The 15,967-nt window shown below is 42.4% G+C and overlaps 2 protein-coding genes across 2 annotated transcripts in view; both read right to left on the reverse strand.

Moving 5' to 3' along the window:
* Nucleotides 1-3,007: 3,007 nt before the first annotated feature.
* On the reverse strand, nt 3,008-3,658 carry LOC138370172 (germ cell nuclear acidic protein-like). Its single transcript, XM_069334160.1, has one exon. The coding sequence runs from the start codon at nt 3,656-3,658 to the stop codon at nt 3,008-3,010; it is 651 nt and encodes a 216-aa protein (XP_069190261.1).
* A 2,286-nt stretch (nt 3,659-5,944) lies between these two features.
* Nucleotides 5,945-15,967, reverse strand: part of LOC123750837 (zwei Ig domain protein zig-8) — a 75,763-nt gene continuing 65,740 nt past the window's right edge. Inside the window, exons 4-6 of the mRNA XM_069334145.1 lie at nt 12,842-12,969; nt 10,763-10,931; nt 5,945-7,252 (exon numbers count right to left, since the gene is read on the reverse strand). Of these exons, the coding sequence (XP_069190246.1) occupies nt 7,143-7,252; nt 10,763-10,931; nt 12,842-12,969 (407 nt within the window). The 3' untranslated portion in view covers nt 5,945-7,142. The remainder of the gene's footprint in view (nt 7,253-10,762; nt 10,932-12,841; nt 12,970-15,967) is intronic.

Here is a 15,967-nt window from a genome sequence, read left to right on the forward strand (position 1 = left end):
ACGTTTTCACTGCACAAGCCTCGATAGATCAAGTGGATTGCTTGAGTTCGTACGTTTCTAGCCAGACAAAAACAGTTGCATATTTTACGGAGTGGTAACTTGACAGAACGAGCCGTTTTAGCCTTGTAATTTCACCCCAAAAATCCCGCACTCTTCCCCTTATAAATTAAAAGCAAGATATTTGCATTACCAAACTTGAGACATTAAAAATGAGGAGGGAGGATATTGCACAAGAACTTTCCGCCTCAGGAAATAATGTGAGTGCGTGTTCTGAGTGTGTGTCTTCTGAGTGCATGATGTGAGTGCATGTTCTGAGCGCATATTCTGAGTATTGGAAGGGAAAAAATGGTGTTTTAAACGAGAATGGTGATGTTGGGGAGAAAAAAGTGAATAGGAGAATTTTTAGGAAGTTTTTTTTATGCCTTGGAAAAGAAGACACGGTTTTGGAATTCTGTCTTTGATGCCTCATTTCTATATATATATTTACTTTATTTTCCTGTTAATAGTGGAACAGTTCTGTATATATTTAATTTATTTTCCTGTTAATAGAGACCCTAATGAAAAAGTTATTGCACATTTTAACAGAACTAAATGATGGCTAAGATTTTAAGTCGTTCCCCTTTCCCTACCATATCTATATGGTCTTAAAAAAACTCACAAAGCCAATAATCCTGGAAGACCTATTATCAGTTCTGTTGGATCTGTGGCATATTGACTTTCCAAATGGCTTGTCCAAGTCTTGTCCCCGGTGGTAGGTTCCAACTCAGACATGACAAACAACTTGGACTTGGTTAACAAGTTGTCGGGTTTAAGTTAAATTTAGATCTTTAAACTTGTGAGTTTTGATATGACGGCTCTGTTCACTAGGGTTCCTGTTGATGACCTGTTGCCGTTCTTACCAGATCAACTCCCAAAATATAATTTAACTTTATCTACTAAGATCATTTTGGAACTCATAAAATTGTGCATAAAAGATAATTATTTTATCTTTAATTAATTATTTTGTAAACAAACATTTGGCATGGCGGTGGGTAATCTCCCTCTCCTCTATTTCGAGCAATTTGTATATTGAGTGTTTTGAAATGAAGATCTTACCCAGAATTATACCCTCAAATGTGGAGTGGTATTGGTACGTTGACGATATTTTGTGCCTGTGGCCGGTTGACCGTGACCAAACTAATTTTCTCATTCAGCTTAATTCGCTGGTTCCGGCAATTAAATTCACAATTGAGAATGAAGAGAATAGTGTTCTGCTTTTTTAAAGACGTCGTGATTCGTAGAATCGGTTAGGAGTTTCAAAATCAATGTTGACAGGAAAGCTATCAAAGTTTTCTCGTATGTTCATTGTTAATTTTATCATCATAATTAGGTTAATTAAACGGGTAGTTTTTTTTTAATGTTTCTCAGAGTCCTCAGCGTTTGAAGCCTGGAATTGTTTGATGAAGAAATAATGAAAATATATCAAATTGGAAAGAAGTTAAAACACCCAAATTCTTTCTTGGATGTCGCATTCGGGCAAAACAGGCGTTCTACAGACAAGCTCCCAAGTCTAAGCCTGAAATAAAAAGCTCGTTGGTATTACCATATTTTGATAGACTAGTAAATCTTGCCCCAGCCCTGAAAAACCTTAATATTAACCCAGTGTTCAAAAATAATACGTTCAGTTCATGTTAACTAAGAACTCTCCCTGGCCTGTACCAGGTAGAGTGTACTCCAGCCCTTGTAATGAGTGTACATGTGTTTACATTGGACAAACTTGTAAATCACTTTCCTCACGTTTAAAATAACATTCATATGCTATTCGTACAGCCCAGCACTCCAGGGAATTGTATTTACATTCCAGTTTATGTGATCATTCTATCGACTTCAGAGAGGCCAAATGTATTGTTAAAAGTAAGGGGTTTCGTTGAACTAAATGTGATCGAGTCCGCTCTGATCAAACATTGTACCAACAGCCATAATGTGAGTCCCAGTGTGTACAAGTTTGAACCCCATAAAAGCTTCAATATAACACGTCAATACACTGTAGCATCCATTTAACCTGTCTTTATTTAGTTTTTTATGTGTTTTCCATCCGGCGGCAGCTATACGCTACTCTCCAGTGTTTTTCTTGCTTCCACCACGACAGAGTGGAATATTTGTTTTAAATTTATCCTTATTTCATTCTTCCCTATTCCCCTTTTTCTTCCCCATTTTTCCATAAAGTAAGATTTCAACCTCAGTTCTCGGTGGTCAGGTGACCTGCCCTGGCGGGTGTAAGGTCTGTCTGTAATGTTTCCTTTTTCATTCTCTATCTTGCTCTGATGAAGGTGAAGTCAGCCGAAAACGTGTATAGCATTCTCTAAATCTCCACATGTGGTGTTATATATATATATATATATATATATATATATATATATATATATATATATATATATATATATATATATATATATATATATATATATATACAGGCTATCGTAATAAAAACAACATAACTTGTAATTCATTTACTTGGAGACACACACAGCTTTATACAAATATATAAAATAATAATTAATGGCACCTTAATAAGTGTTTAGGTATAAATTGTCAAGATACACAGACGCTCACATGCACCAAATACAGTATGAACATACAGCTCCATAAATTATATTGTATTTTATATTTATATGTTATACCTGTTATAACTTGTTATACCTGTTATATTTATATGTTCATGCCTGTTATTGTGTTAATTTTTTACAAACATTATTTGTCAGGTGTGTCGTTGTCAGGTGTGTTGTTGGCAGGTATGTCGTTGTCAGGTGTGTCGTTGTCAGGTGTGTCGTTGTCAGGTGTGTCTTTGTCAGGTGTGTCGTTGTCAGGTGTGTCGATGTCAGGTGTGTCGTTGTCAGGTGTGTCTTTGTCAGGTGTGTTGTTGTCAGGTGTGTCTTTGTCAGGTGTGTTGTTGTCAGGTGTGTCGTTGTCAGGTGTGTTGTTGGCAGGTATGTCGTTGTCAGGTGTGTCTTTGTCAGGTGTGTTGTTGTCAGGTGTGTCTGTCAGGTGTGTTGTTGTCAGGTGTGTCGTTGTCAGGTGTGTCGATGTCAGGTGTGTTGTTGTCAGGTGTGTCGTTGTCAGGTGTGTCGTTGTCAGGTGTGTCGTTGTCAGGTGTGCTGTTGTCAGGTGTGTCGTTGTCAGGTGTGTCGATGTCAGGTGTGTTGTTGTCAGGTGTGTCGTTGTCAGGTGTGTCGTTGTCAGGTGTGTCGTTGTCAGGTGTGTCGTTGTCAGGTGTGCTGTTGTCAGGTGTGTCGTTGTCAGGTGTGCTGTTGTCAGGTGTGTCGTTGTCAGGTGTGCTATTGTCAGGTGTGTCTTTGTCAGGTGTGTTGTTGTCAGGTGTGCTGTTGTCAGGTGTGTCGTTGTCAGGTGTGCTGTTGTCAGGTGTGCTGTTGTCAGGTGTGTCGTTGTCAGGTGTGCTGTTGTCAAGTGTGTCTTTGTCAGGTGTGTCTTTGTCAGGTGGGTCGTTGTCAGGTGTATTGTTGTCAGGTGTGTCATTATCAGGTGTGTCGTTGTCAGGTGTGTCTTTGTCAGGTGTGTCGTTGTCAGGTGTGTCGTTGTCAGGTGTGTCGTTGTCAGGTGTGTCGTTGTCAGGTGTGGGAATAGTTAACGGATAACTACAGCACCGTAAATGTACATACATAGGGAATATATATATATATATATATATATATATATATATATATATATATATATATATATATATATATATATATATATATATATATATATATATATATATATATTAGTATAATTTTGGTAGCAGTCTTTCCTGTAGACATATATTATTAAATATGACCGAAAAAGTAAGATTAATAATTCTAACACGAATTTTCTCAATCTTTCGTACATTATGCTTCACTGTTGGAGGTAAATAAAAAATCAATTCTCCAAAATTCATTTTTATTTCTAGTCTGACGCGACACGGGCGCGTTTCGTAAAACTTATTACATTTTCAAAGACTTCACAAATACACAACTGATTAGAACGTATCTCTGATTTTATATCTATATTTGAGTGAGGTGGGAAGGGTGATGTGGCATTAACACAAGACAGAACAGGAGGGGATATTAATAGGGTATTAAAAGTATCAACACAAGACAGAACAGAAACAATGGGTATTGAATAGAAGTGTTTGTAGAAAGCCTATTGGTCCATATTTCTTGATGCTTCTATATTGGAGCGGAGTCTTGAGGTGGGTAGAATATAGTTGTGCAATAATTGGCTGTTGATTGCTGGTGTTGACTTCTTGATGTGTAGTGCCTCACAAACGTCAAGCCGCCTGCTATCGCTGTATCTATCGATGATTTCTGTGTTGTTTACTAGGATTTCTCTGGCGATGGTTTGGTTATGGGAAGAGATTATATGTTCCTTAATGGAGCCCTGTTGCTTATGCATCGTTAAACGCCTAGAAAGAGATGTTGTTGTCTTGCCTATATACTGGGTTTTTTGGAGCTTACAGTCCCCAAGTGGGCATTTGAAGGCATAGACGACATTAGTCTCTTTTAAAGCGTTCTGTTTTGTGTCTGGAGAGTTTCTCATGAGTAGGCTGGCCGTTTTTCTGGTTTTATAGTAAATCGTCAGTTGTATCCTCTGATTTTTGTCTGTAGGGATAACGTTTCTATTAACAATATCTTTCAGGACCCTTTCCTCCGTTTTATGAGCTGTGGAAAAGAAGTTCCTGTAAAATAGTCTAATAGGGGGTATAGGTGTTGTGTTAGTTGTCTCTTCAGAGGTTGCATGGCTTTTCACTTTCCTTCTTATGATGACATCATAAGAAGGAAAGTGAAAAGCCATGCAACCTCTGAAGAGACAACTAACACAACACCTATACCCCCTATTAGACTATTTTACAGGAACTTCTTTTCCACAGCTCATAAAACGGAGGAAAGGGTCCTGAAAGATATTGTTAATAGAAACGTTATCCCTACAGACAAAAATCAGAGGATACAACTGACGATTTACTATAAAACCAGAAAAACGGCCAGCCTACTCATGAGAAACTCTCCAGACACAAAACAGAACGCTTTAAAAGAGACTAATGTCGTCTATGCCTTCAAATGCCCACTTGGGGACTGTAAGCTCCAAAAAACCCAGTATATAGGCAAGACAACAACATCTCTTTCTAGGCGTTTAACGATGCATAAGCAACAGGGCTCCATTAAGGAACATATAATCTCTTCCCATAACCAAACCATCGCCAGAGAAATCCTAGTAAACAACACAGAAATCATCGATAGATACAGCGATAGCAGGCGGCTTGACGTTTGCGAGGCACTACACATCAAGAAGTCAACACCAACAATCAACAGCCAATTATTGCACAACTATATTCTACCCACCTCAAGACTCCGCTCCAATATAGAAGCATCAAGAAATATGGACCAATAGGCTTTCTACAAACACTTCTATTCAATACCCATTGTTTCTGTTCTGTCTTGTGTTGATACTTTTAATACCCTATTAATATCCCCTCCTGTTCTGTCTTGTGTTAATGCCACATCACCCTTCCCACCTCACTCAAATGTAGATATAAAATCAGAGATACGTTCTAATCAGTTGTGTATTTGTGAAGTCTTTGAAAATGTAATAAGTTTTACGAAACGCGCCCGTGTCGCGTCAGACTAGAAATAAAAATGAATTTTGGAGAAGTGATTTTTGATTTACCTCCAACAGTGAAGCGTAATGTACGAAAGATTGAGAAAATTCGTGTTAGAATTATTAATCTTACTTTTTCGGTCATATTTAATAATATATATATATATATATATATATATATATATATATATATATATATATATATATATATATATATATATATATATATATATATATATATATATATATATATATATATATATATATATATATATATATTTATATTTATATATTAATTACACACACACCCTCTCCTCTATATATATATATATATATATATATTTATATATTTACAAGTAAATTTAATAAATATCAAAATAGCCTTCAATTTCTTGAAGAAATCTTCACACTGCTAAGAAAGTCCCAGTGTCTTTGAAGGTAGTCTCAATATTCTTGGAGGGGGATATTCTTAGGTAAATACTCCTTTATTCGTTCTATTCCTAGTGCAGCTGTTCTTCATAAACACACAAATTGTTCTCATCGTTCTTTGTTCTTGTTCATCTGGTAACATGTTCCTTTTTCGTATTGTTCAAAGGTGACAACTTATGGGATGAACGTTATTGAACAAATGAACATTGTCATGCTCTCCAGTTGATCATATTTGAACACAATCTGATTGCAAGAGAGAAACTTTTGCAATGTTCAACAAATGGGTAATTAATGAATTAAATGATGTTTAACTAAACAATGAACAAAATGTTCAAGAAATTTCCAAAATATGTTAAATAATTATCAGACATATGCAATAAAGTAACGAAGTATGTTTCCGAAATTGCCCAAAATGTTCAACAAATGGGGAACTGATTTTCAAGATAATGATTAATGTATGTTCATTAAATTGACTAACAGATGTTAAAGAATTTGTCGGCAAATGTGTAAAAGATAATAAGGAGATGTCTGAGGATTGGCTAGTAGATGATCAATTACTGGCTAGATGAACAAAGGATTGTCTAACAGATGTTCAAGAGTTGTTCAGCTAAAGTTCATAGTTGAACTTTAGGAAATGTCACATTACACACCTGTTGGAGTCACCAGCCCATATTCCGGTGTAATTAACGCTTCAAACACCTGCCTCGCCCCTGTCACACACCTGTCTCCTTATGTAAACCGGTAGAAATCGACCGAGCAGCTGTTATACACACCTGTCACATCTACCACTCATGCACCTTCCCACACACCAGAAATCCCACACCTGTGGTCTCCACGGCCATCTGGTAGCATCTACCTACACCTCCATCCCACCGCCTGACAGCTGGGTGGACAGCGTTACGGATTCGTAGTCCTGAGGTTCCGGGTTCGATCCCCGATGGAGGCGGAGACAAATAGGCAAAATGTTTCTTCCACCCTGATGCCTCTGTTACCAAGCATTAAATAGGTACCTGGGAGTTAGACAGCTGCTACGGGCTGCTTCCCGCGGGGTGTGTAACCTAACCTAACCCCCGAAATCATCTCAAGATCCCTCCCTCCTTTCAAGACAGAAGGAAAACTCCTACGTAGACAGATGCAGCAGAGATCAACATATGCTGGTGATGCTGCATCTTGGGGCTGCAGCTGGTCTGCATGGCTGCTGGTTCCTCTCCTGCAATGCACAAACAAGTGACGGAAAAAAATAGATGAGAAAATTAAATTTTCCTTATGAGGGCCACTCAATAGCTCAGTCGATAGAGCTTCGAAACCTCCCAGTTTCTGGTTATTAAACATATTTTCCCTTACTCCCCATCCCCCATTCCTTCCCTTACTCGCATCTCACTGCATAATTCATAAAAGCCTTCCCTCATTACCCCATTAAACCCCCATTACTCTCTCTCTCTCTCTCTTTCTCACACACACACACACACACACACACACACACACACACACACACACACACACACACACACCCACACACACACACACACACACACACACACACACACACACACACACACACACACACACACACACACACACACACACACACACACACACACACACACACACACACACACACACACACACACACACACACACGCGGGGGTCAGCAGTTAGAGTCTCCTAGTGCCCAGGGGTATGGGGTAGAGGAGAATATAGGAAGCTTATGACGGGTTCACTGTTGTCAATTATAGTTAATAATTGAGTGATTGATTAAAACGGCTCTAGTAGATGTTTTAATGATTAAATGTAAACATAACAGTTGAAGTAGATAGTAGATGAAGTAAATAGTAGATGAAGCAGATAGTAGATGACGTAAATAGTAGATGAAGTAGAGGGTAGATTATGTATATCGTGGATGAAATACATAGTAGGTGAAGTAGATATTGGTAAATATAGAATAAGAAGGAGATATGAAATAGATGACGTAGACAAAGTAGATGTCTACCATGTAGACATCTACATCAAAGTAGAGCTGTGTAAATATGGGAGGTAGACAAAGCTCAAAATGAGTAGCCAAAAAGTACCCCTCATCCTCCCCTCCCCCCCCCCCCCGGCCCCTAAAAAACAAATGAGGATGATAAGTAAACAAAGTTTTTACATTGAGTGTAGATAAACATTGATGCGGGTAGTGTAGACACGCGCGGACATCAATACTCAGGAATACACATATATACATATATACATACTATACAGACAGGAATACACATATACACATACTATACATATTTTATTTTGTTTATAAAGGTTAGGGGATTCATCAGGAATGTTTAAATATGCTCTCTCTGTCTCTGTCTCTCTCTCTCTCTCTCTCTCTCTCTCTCTCTCTCTCTCTCTCTCTCTCTCTCTCTCTGTCTCTCTCTCTCTCTCTCTCTCTCTCTCTCTCTCTCTCTCTCTCTCTCTCTGGCACACGCTGCCACCCTCACACCATGAGGCAAGAGGTGTGTTTATGAGGCAGCAATGAGGGAGGCCAGATCACATAACATTGCACGGAGCTCAAGTCACATATAAAATAATATATACATACGTTGTAAGTTTTGGACAATGTATGGGAATAAGGTATAGTGTGAAGGACATGCTGATAAATATGGCAAGGAAGGCAGACCGTTAACAACATGGAGACTATGAGTATCCAGACAAGGTTAATACTGGAATGAGGACAAATCAGTTCATTAATGCTGTGTTTCCCAGAGAAACTATAAGGGTGAGAATCCTGGTTTAAAAGAGATCTAATTCACTTCAATACAAACTAGAGTAAACTTTATGATGAGAGATGCAGCAGCTGCAACAGACGAACGAACAACTCATAGAGAACAGAAACAAAACTGACCTGTTCTTCCCTCAGTCACTAGCAGTACCAACACATCTTCCCTTACCACATCCCTATATCCCCCTATGATTGTTTTCAAACACCCCCTTTCCCCTAATTAGTTGGTACAGTGGCGTTCTTCCTATATTGCAGAACCTGTATTTCATATGAGCTCTTCCCTTATATACCTCCCAGTTTCTGGTTATTAAACATATTTTCCCTTACTCCCCATCCCCCCATTCCTTCCCTTACTTGCATCTCACTGCATTATCCATAAAAGCCTTCCCTCATTACCCCATTAAACCCCCATTACTTAAAAGGTGGAGGACGTGTGATTTCAGAGAGACACAGAACTGAATACAAAAGCAGATGGAATCTCAAACAAATCATTTGAATTCAAGGATCAGACATATGTGGAGAATCAAGATAAAATTGCACTCACAGAAACCAAACTATCAAAAGCTCTAACCTGTGCAGTATTTTCTGAGAAGTAATATTTGTAATAAGAAAGGAATACAAGTGCAGATTAAAAAAATTTCCTGTTTTCTAACATCTGTTTTTCATTGTTTGTTTTAAGTCAGTTAATGGTGGCTGATTTCCACACATGTCATGATGTGCCAACCATAGGATGAAATACACACCTGTTATGCTGTATGTATATCCATCCTATACATGCTCTGATGGGTGAACGTACGTCAGTCAAACACATGTCATACCTGCACATGTATACACACGTACACACACACACACACACACACACACACACACACACACACACACACACACACACACACACACACACACAGTACTTAATGAAGTACTTAATGAAACGAACAGAGAGAAAGATCTAGGAGTTGATATCACACCAAACCTGTCTCCTGAAGCCCACATAAAAAGAATAACGTCTGCGGCATATGCGAGGCTGGCTAACATCAGAACAGCGTTCAGGAACCTGTGTAAGGAATCATTCAGAATCTTGTACACCACATATGTAAGACCAATCCTGGAGTATGCGGCCCCAGCATGGAGCCCGTACCTTGTCAAGCACAAGACGAAGCTGGAAAAAGTCCAAAGGTATGCCACTAGACTAGTCCCAGAACTAAGAGGCATGAGTTACGAGGAAAGGCTGCGGGAAATGCACCTTACGACACTGGAAGACAGAAGAGTAAGGGGAGACATGATCACAACCTACAAAATCCTCAGAGGAATCGACCGGGTAAACAAGGATAAACTATTCAACACTGGTGGGACGCGAACAAGGGGACACAGGTGGAAACTGAGTACCCACATGAGCCACAGAGACGTTAGAAGGAACTTTTTCAGTGTCAGAGTAGTTAACGGATGGAATGCACTAGGCAGTGATGTGGTGGAGGCTGACTCCATACACAGTTTTAAATGTAGATATGATAGAGCCCAGTAGGCTCAGGAATCTGTACACCAGTTGATTGACAGTTGAGAGGCGGGACCAAAGAGCCAAAGCTCAACCCCCGAACAAGCACAAATAGGTGAGTACAAATAGGTGAGTACAAATAGGTGAGTACACACACACACACACACACACACACACACACACACACACACACACACACACACACACACACACACACACACACACACACACATATACACCAGAGGTATGCCACCAGACTAGTACCCGCGCTGAGGGGTATGAGCTACGAGGAGAGACTACGGGAACTAAACCTCACGTCGCTGGAAAAAAGAAAGAAGAGTTAGGGGAGATATGGTCACTACATACAAGATTCTCAGGCGACTTGAATGGGGGTAGAGAAGAAAATTGATCTAACACTTGAGGAACACACCCTAGAGAGACACAGATGGAAAATGAGTGCCCAGATGAGCCAAAATTACCTTTGGACACGTGGACCGTGATTGAGGCCCGGGCCGCGTTGGAAGGAGCACACTGGTAGCGGCCAGAGTGGTCCAAAGTGGCCCGGACCACCAGCAGAGTGGACACAGTGCGGCCCTCCTCCTGGCGTACAGTAACTTCCACACTCAAGTCGTTTTCATAGTTGATCACCTGCGAGAGAGGGAGAGAAGGGTGAGAGTGGAGAGAAAGAGAGAGACACACAGAGAGATATCCAGAGACAGAGATCATGAGGACCCTGTCCTCATACCCCAGCTCCTTGTCCTCATACCCCAGCTTCTTGTCCTCATACCCCAGCTCCTTGTCCTCATACCCCAGCTCCTTGTCCTCATACCCCAGCTCCTTGTCCTCATACCCCAGCTTCCTGTTCTCATACCCCAGCTTCCTGTCCTCATACCCCAGCTTCTTGTTCTCATACCCCAGCTTCCTGTTCTCATACCCCAGCTTCCTGTCCTCATACCCCAGCTTCCTGTCCTCATACCCCAGCTTCCTGTCCTCATACCCCAGCTTCCTGTTCTCATACCCCAGCTTCCTGTTCTCATACCCCAGCTCCTTGTCCTCATACCCCAGCTTCCTGTCCTCATACCCCAGCTTCCTGTTCTCATACCCCAGCTCCTTGTCCTCATACCCCAGCTTCCTGTCCTCATACCCCAGCTTCTTGTCCTCATAACCCAGCTCCTTGTTCTCATACCCCAGCTCCTTGTCCTCATACCCCAGCTCCTTGTCCTCATACCCCAGCTTCCTGTCCTCATACCCCAGCTTCCTGTCCTCATACCCCAGCTCCTTGTCCTCATACCCCAGCTTCCTGTCCTCATACCCCAGCTCCTTGTCCTCATACCCCAGCTTCCTGTCCTCATACCCCAGCTTCTTGTCCTCATACCCCAGCTCCTTGTCCTCATACCCCAGCTTCCTGTCCTCATACCCCAGCTTCTTGTCCTCATACCCCAGCTCCTTGTCCTCATACCCCAGCTTCCTGTCCTCATACCCCAGCTTCCTGTCCTCATACCCCAGCTTCCTGTTCTCATACCCCAGCTTCTTGTCCTCATACCCCAGCTCCTTGTCCTCATACCCCAGCTTCCTGTCCTCATACCCCAGCTTCCTGTCCTCATACCCCAGCTTCCTGTCCTCATACCCCAGCTCCTTGTCCTCATACCCCAGCTCCTTGTTCTCATACCCCAGCTTCCTGTTCTCATACCCCAGCTTCTTGTTCTCATACCCCAGCTTCCTGTTCTCATACCCCAGCTCCTTGTCCTCATACCCCAGCTTCCTGTTCTCATACCCCAGCTCCTTGTCCTCATACCCCAGCTCCTTGTTCTCATACCCCAGCTCCTTGTCCTCATACCCCAGCTCCTTGTCCTCATAACCCAGCTCCTTGTTCTCATACCCCAGCTCCTTGTCCTCATATCCCAGCTCCTAGTCCTCATATCCCAGCTCCTTGTCCTCATACCCCAGCTCCTTGTCCTCATATCCCAGCTCCTTGTTCTCATACCCCAGCTCCTTGTCCTCATACCCCAGCTCCTTGTACTCAAATCCCCTCTAAGTGCTATCTAGTTACACTAGTTCAGTATAACTATACTTAGTATATTTTATACTATACCCCCGTATACCCGTTCATCGTTCAACCCACACTAAAAGGTTATTCACTGGACGTTTAGAGGGGCATTCCACGAAGCTGCAAGCTTCGGGAACCGAACCCTGGCGCCTTGAGGCAACCAAATGGGCGCTTCCTTCACAATTTCCCGGCCATCGCAGCACTTAAGGTGATCTTCCCTGGAGCGATTATAGCTCCTCAACGCCTTCAAGTGGACCTTACCTGGATGACTTCTGAGCTCCCGAGACTCGTAGATGTAGACCTTACCTGGAGCACTTGCGGGCCCTTAGGTCTCTGGTGGGTCTCACCTGGTCCGCTTGTAGGGTCTGAGGTCTCTGGTGGGTCTCACCTGGTCCGCTTGTAGGGTCTGAGGTCTCTGGTGGGTCTCACCTGGTCCGCTTGTAGGGTCTGAGGTCTCTGGTGGGTCTCACCTGGTCCGCTTGTAGGGTCTGAGGTCTCTGGTGGGTCTCACCTGGTCCTTGTGATACCAGAAGATGTACTCAGGGGCGGCAGGACTCGGGCTGACCACACAAGTCAAGTTGAGCACTCCTCCTTCGTTCATATATAACTCCGAGGCGTGTAGGATCCTGGCTTGAGGAACTGTGGGAGAGAGAGAGAGAGAGAGAGAGAGAGAGAGAGAGAGAGAGAGAGAGAGAGAGAGAGAGAGAGAGAGAGAGAGAGAGAGAGAGAGAGAGAGAGAGAGAGAGAGAGAGAGAGAGACAGAGAGAGAGAGAGAGAGAGAGAGAGAGAGAGAGAGAGAGAGAGAGAGAGAGAGAGAGAGAGAGAGAGAGAGAGAGAGAGAGAGAGAGAGAGAGACAGAGAGGGAGAGAGAGAGAGAGAGAGAGAGAGAGAGAGAGAGAGAGAGAGAGAGAGAGAGAGAGAGAGAGAGAGAGAGAGAGAGAGAGAGAGAGAGAGAGAGAGAGAGAGACACAGAGAGAGAGAGAGAGAGAGAGAGAGAAAAGCTATATTAGTCAATGTGCTTAAAGAAGACACATGGCGATGAGGCAGATAGGTTTATAAATTAAAATATTAGTATATTTTGGTAGCAGTCTTTCTTGTAAACATATATTGTCGAATATTACCAAAAGGGTAAGATTAATGATTCTAACAAGAATCTTCTCAATATTTCTAAAGTTTTTCTTTACTGTCGAGGGTAGTTGAAAAATTAACTCTCCAAAGTTCATTTTAACTCTTTATTTTGATCTGACACCTAGAAGCGTTTCGCAAGACACTTCTTCATTCTCAAAGACAATTGTACATACTTTGTTAGATGTATTATTTAAAACTAATTTATATTAGTTTTTGGAGTGAGGTGTTAGGACATAAATCAATGGGCACATTGGGTGTTCTATCATTTTGCTTTTGTATTGGTTCGGGGTCTTGAAGTGGGTAGAATGTGTAACGTGAAAAATGGACGGTAGCGCAGTCTCTCTCTCTCTCAGTCTCTCAGTCTCTCTCTCTCTCAGTCTCTCAGTCTCTCTCTCTCTCAGTCTCTCAGTCTCTCTCTCTCTCAGTCTCTCAGTCTCTCTCTCTCAGTCTCTCAGTCTCTCTCTCCTCTCTCTCTCTCTCTCTTTCTCTCTTTCTCTCTCTCTCTTTCTCTCTCTCTCTCTCTCTCTCTCTCTCTCTCTCTCTCTCTCTCTCTCTCTCTCTCTCTCTCTCTCTCTCTCTCTCTCTCTCTCTCTCTCTCTCTAGGGCAGATGGAATGCCTGTCACATAAAGCAAAAAAAAGGAAAAAAGGGTAAGAAAAAAATGTTAGACTGCTATTTTAACTCCACACTGAGGAAACTGAAGGATAAAACATAGAGAGAACAAAATTTAAAATATTTTACTTATGAAATTTTACTTTAAACAATTTACAAAACAAAAATAATATCCAGGCTTGGCTCTCTTCAACATGTGAAAAACAAACGATATGAACAATCGAATTTACGTTACGTTAATGTGGAAATAAAATGGCAAATAAAATACTGTGAGCCGGTCTGCGTAAACCTGCCACCACACCGAGGTATGCCAACAGGTCTACGCAGTAGAGCATGAGAGAGTATTCTGGCTAGGGAAGGTTAGATAGCCTCTATGTATATAGACGAAATGGCCATCCAGGTGGCGCTGGTGAAGCAGATAACTGTGGTGATAACCACAGTTATCTACTCGTTCAGTTATCGCTATCAGTTATCGCTCGTTCAAGTGATAGCCGGCTCACTTGAACGAGCGATTCGGTAGTTCCAGGCAGTTGCGTGACCCTGGCATCGTCGCCAGGTGGGAGGGTCTGACGGCCCTGGGGCAGGTAGACTGGTGGTACACTGCCTAGACGTCTGAGAAGTAGCTGTTGTCATTGTTGCTGCTGTAACGTCTTGAGTTCCTAAATATGTAGACATGGTGTAGTCGAATACATGATGATGGAGCAGGCCGAATCTCCTTTTAAGAGAGATTATCGTGACAGCTCTCCCCTGAAGCCTGCTCCTATTGTCGATTCGACTGCAGCGGAGTGAGGAATAATAGGGGTGGAATGTTCCACCTCGTGGACTCGCGACAGCGCGTCGGAGACGACGTTGTCCAAGCCTTTGATGAAGTAGATGGTAATGTTGGAGATCTACAGATACAGGGCCCAGCGTAGCAAATGTAGGTGCTGGTTGGTGAATTGGGTACGCTGCGGAAACTGAAGAGAATGGAGCTTGTACAAGATGTTGAGGTAGCACTGCAGGACTCTGTGAAGTACAAGTTTGTTGTAGAATCGAGCTTGCTGAATGGATCAGCGAGAGTGGTGATCCGAGGAGATGGTGAGATGGTTCATCTGATGTAGGGCCCAGCGTAGAAAGCGCTGGTGGGAGAACTGGGCCAGCAGTAGGAACCGAAGGGGATTGTGATACAAGATGTTCACATGGTGATGCAGGACTCAGCGAAATTTGGAGAATTGTTCCTGACCGAAGAATGTTCAGGTCGTAGAGGATGTTAAGGTTGTGTTGCAGGACCCAGAGGAGTACTAGACTGAGGTTGAACTGGGCTTGCTGGACCGAAGAATGTTGAAGTCCTGGTTGTAACATATTAGATTTGATTGTTGGCTGTGTTGCACGTCGGCCAGGATGTTGAGTGGTTCCTCTATTATGATTGTAGCTGGAGTGCACGATCCCATCTCGCGGCGGAATGATGGTGTTCCTATCGCCAGGGTGGAAGACCGAAGGTTTTCTAATACCTGGCAGGGCGAGAATGGAGTTAGTACAAGACAAGGATTTACGCCTTTCAAATGCAATGGAAGGTAAGTTTGTCTTACAATATTTTAGCTGAGGGCTGATAAAGTTGTCTGGAGGAGCACGTTTATTTTAATTTGGTTCGTAGAGAGAAGGATCTTTCCTGGTGGTGGAACAGATCGAGAATTTAGAACCATTATAGTCAAGCCAAGTACAGCAAGAAGGACTAGACAATACCTTGGAGGCGTTGATTGTCTTACACAGGTCGTTGGAGGAGATGATTTCACACTGGCTCTGACTTTCCTGGGGATGTCCGTACTGGGGGCACTGCTTCCCGTGGTGCTTCACAACGTTAGCAGCCGTACTGTTCTGGACGGAAACTGCTGTGGAAAACCTGGTGATAGAATACGGGG

This window comes from Procambarus clarkii, chromosome 31 (genome assembly GCF_040958095.1).
Source record: "Procambarus clarkii isolate CNS0578487 chromosome 31, FALCON_Pclarkii_2.0, whole genome shotgun sequence".
Classification (NCBI taxonomy): Eukaryota; Metazoa; Arthropoda; class Malacostraca; order Decapoda; family Cambaridae; genus Procambarus; species Procambarus clarkii.

Bases quoted from the DNA above. Each gene is read 5' to 3' on its own strand.
- LOC138370172 (XM_069334160.1), bottom strand. From the start codon at position 3,658: ATGTATGTACATTTACGGTGCTGTAGTTATCCGTTAACTATTCCCACA.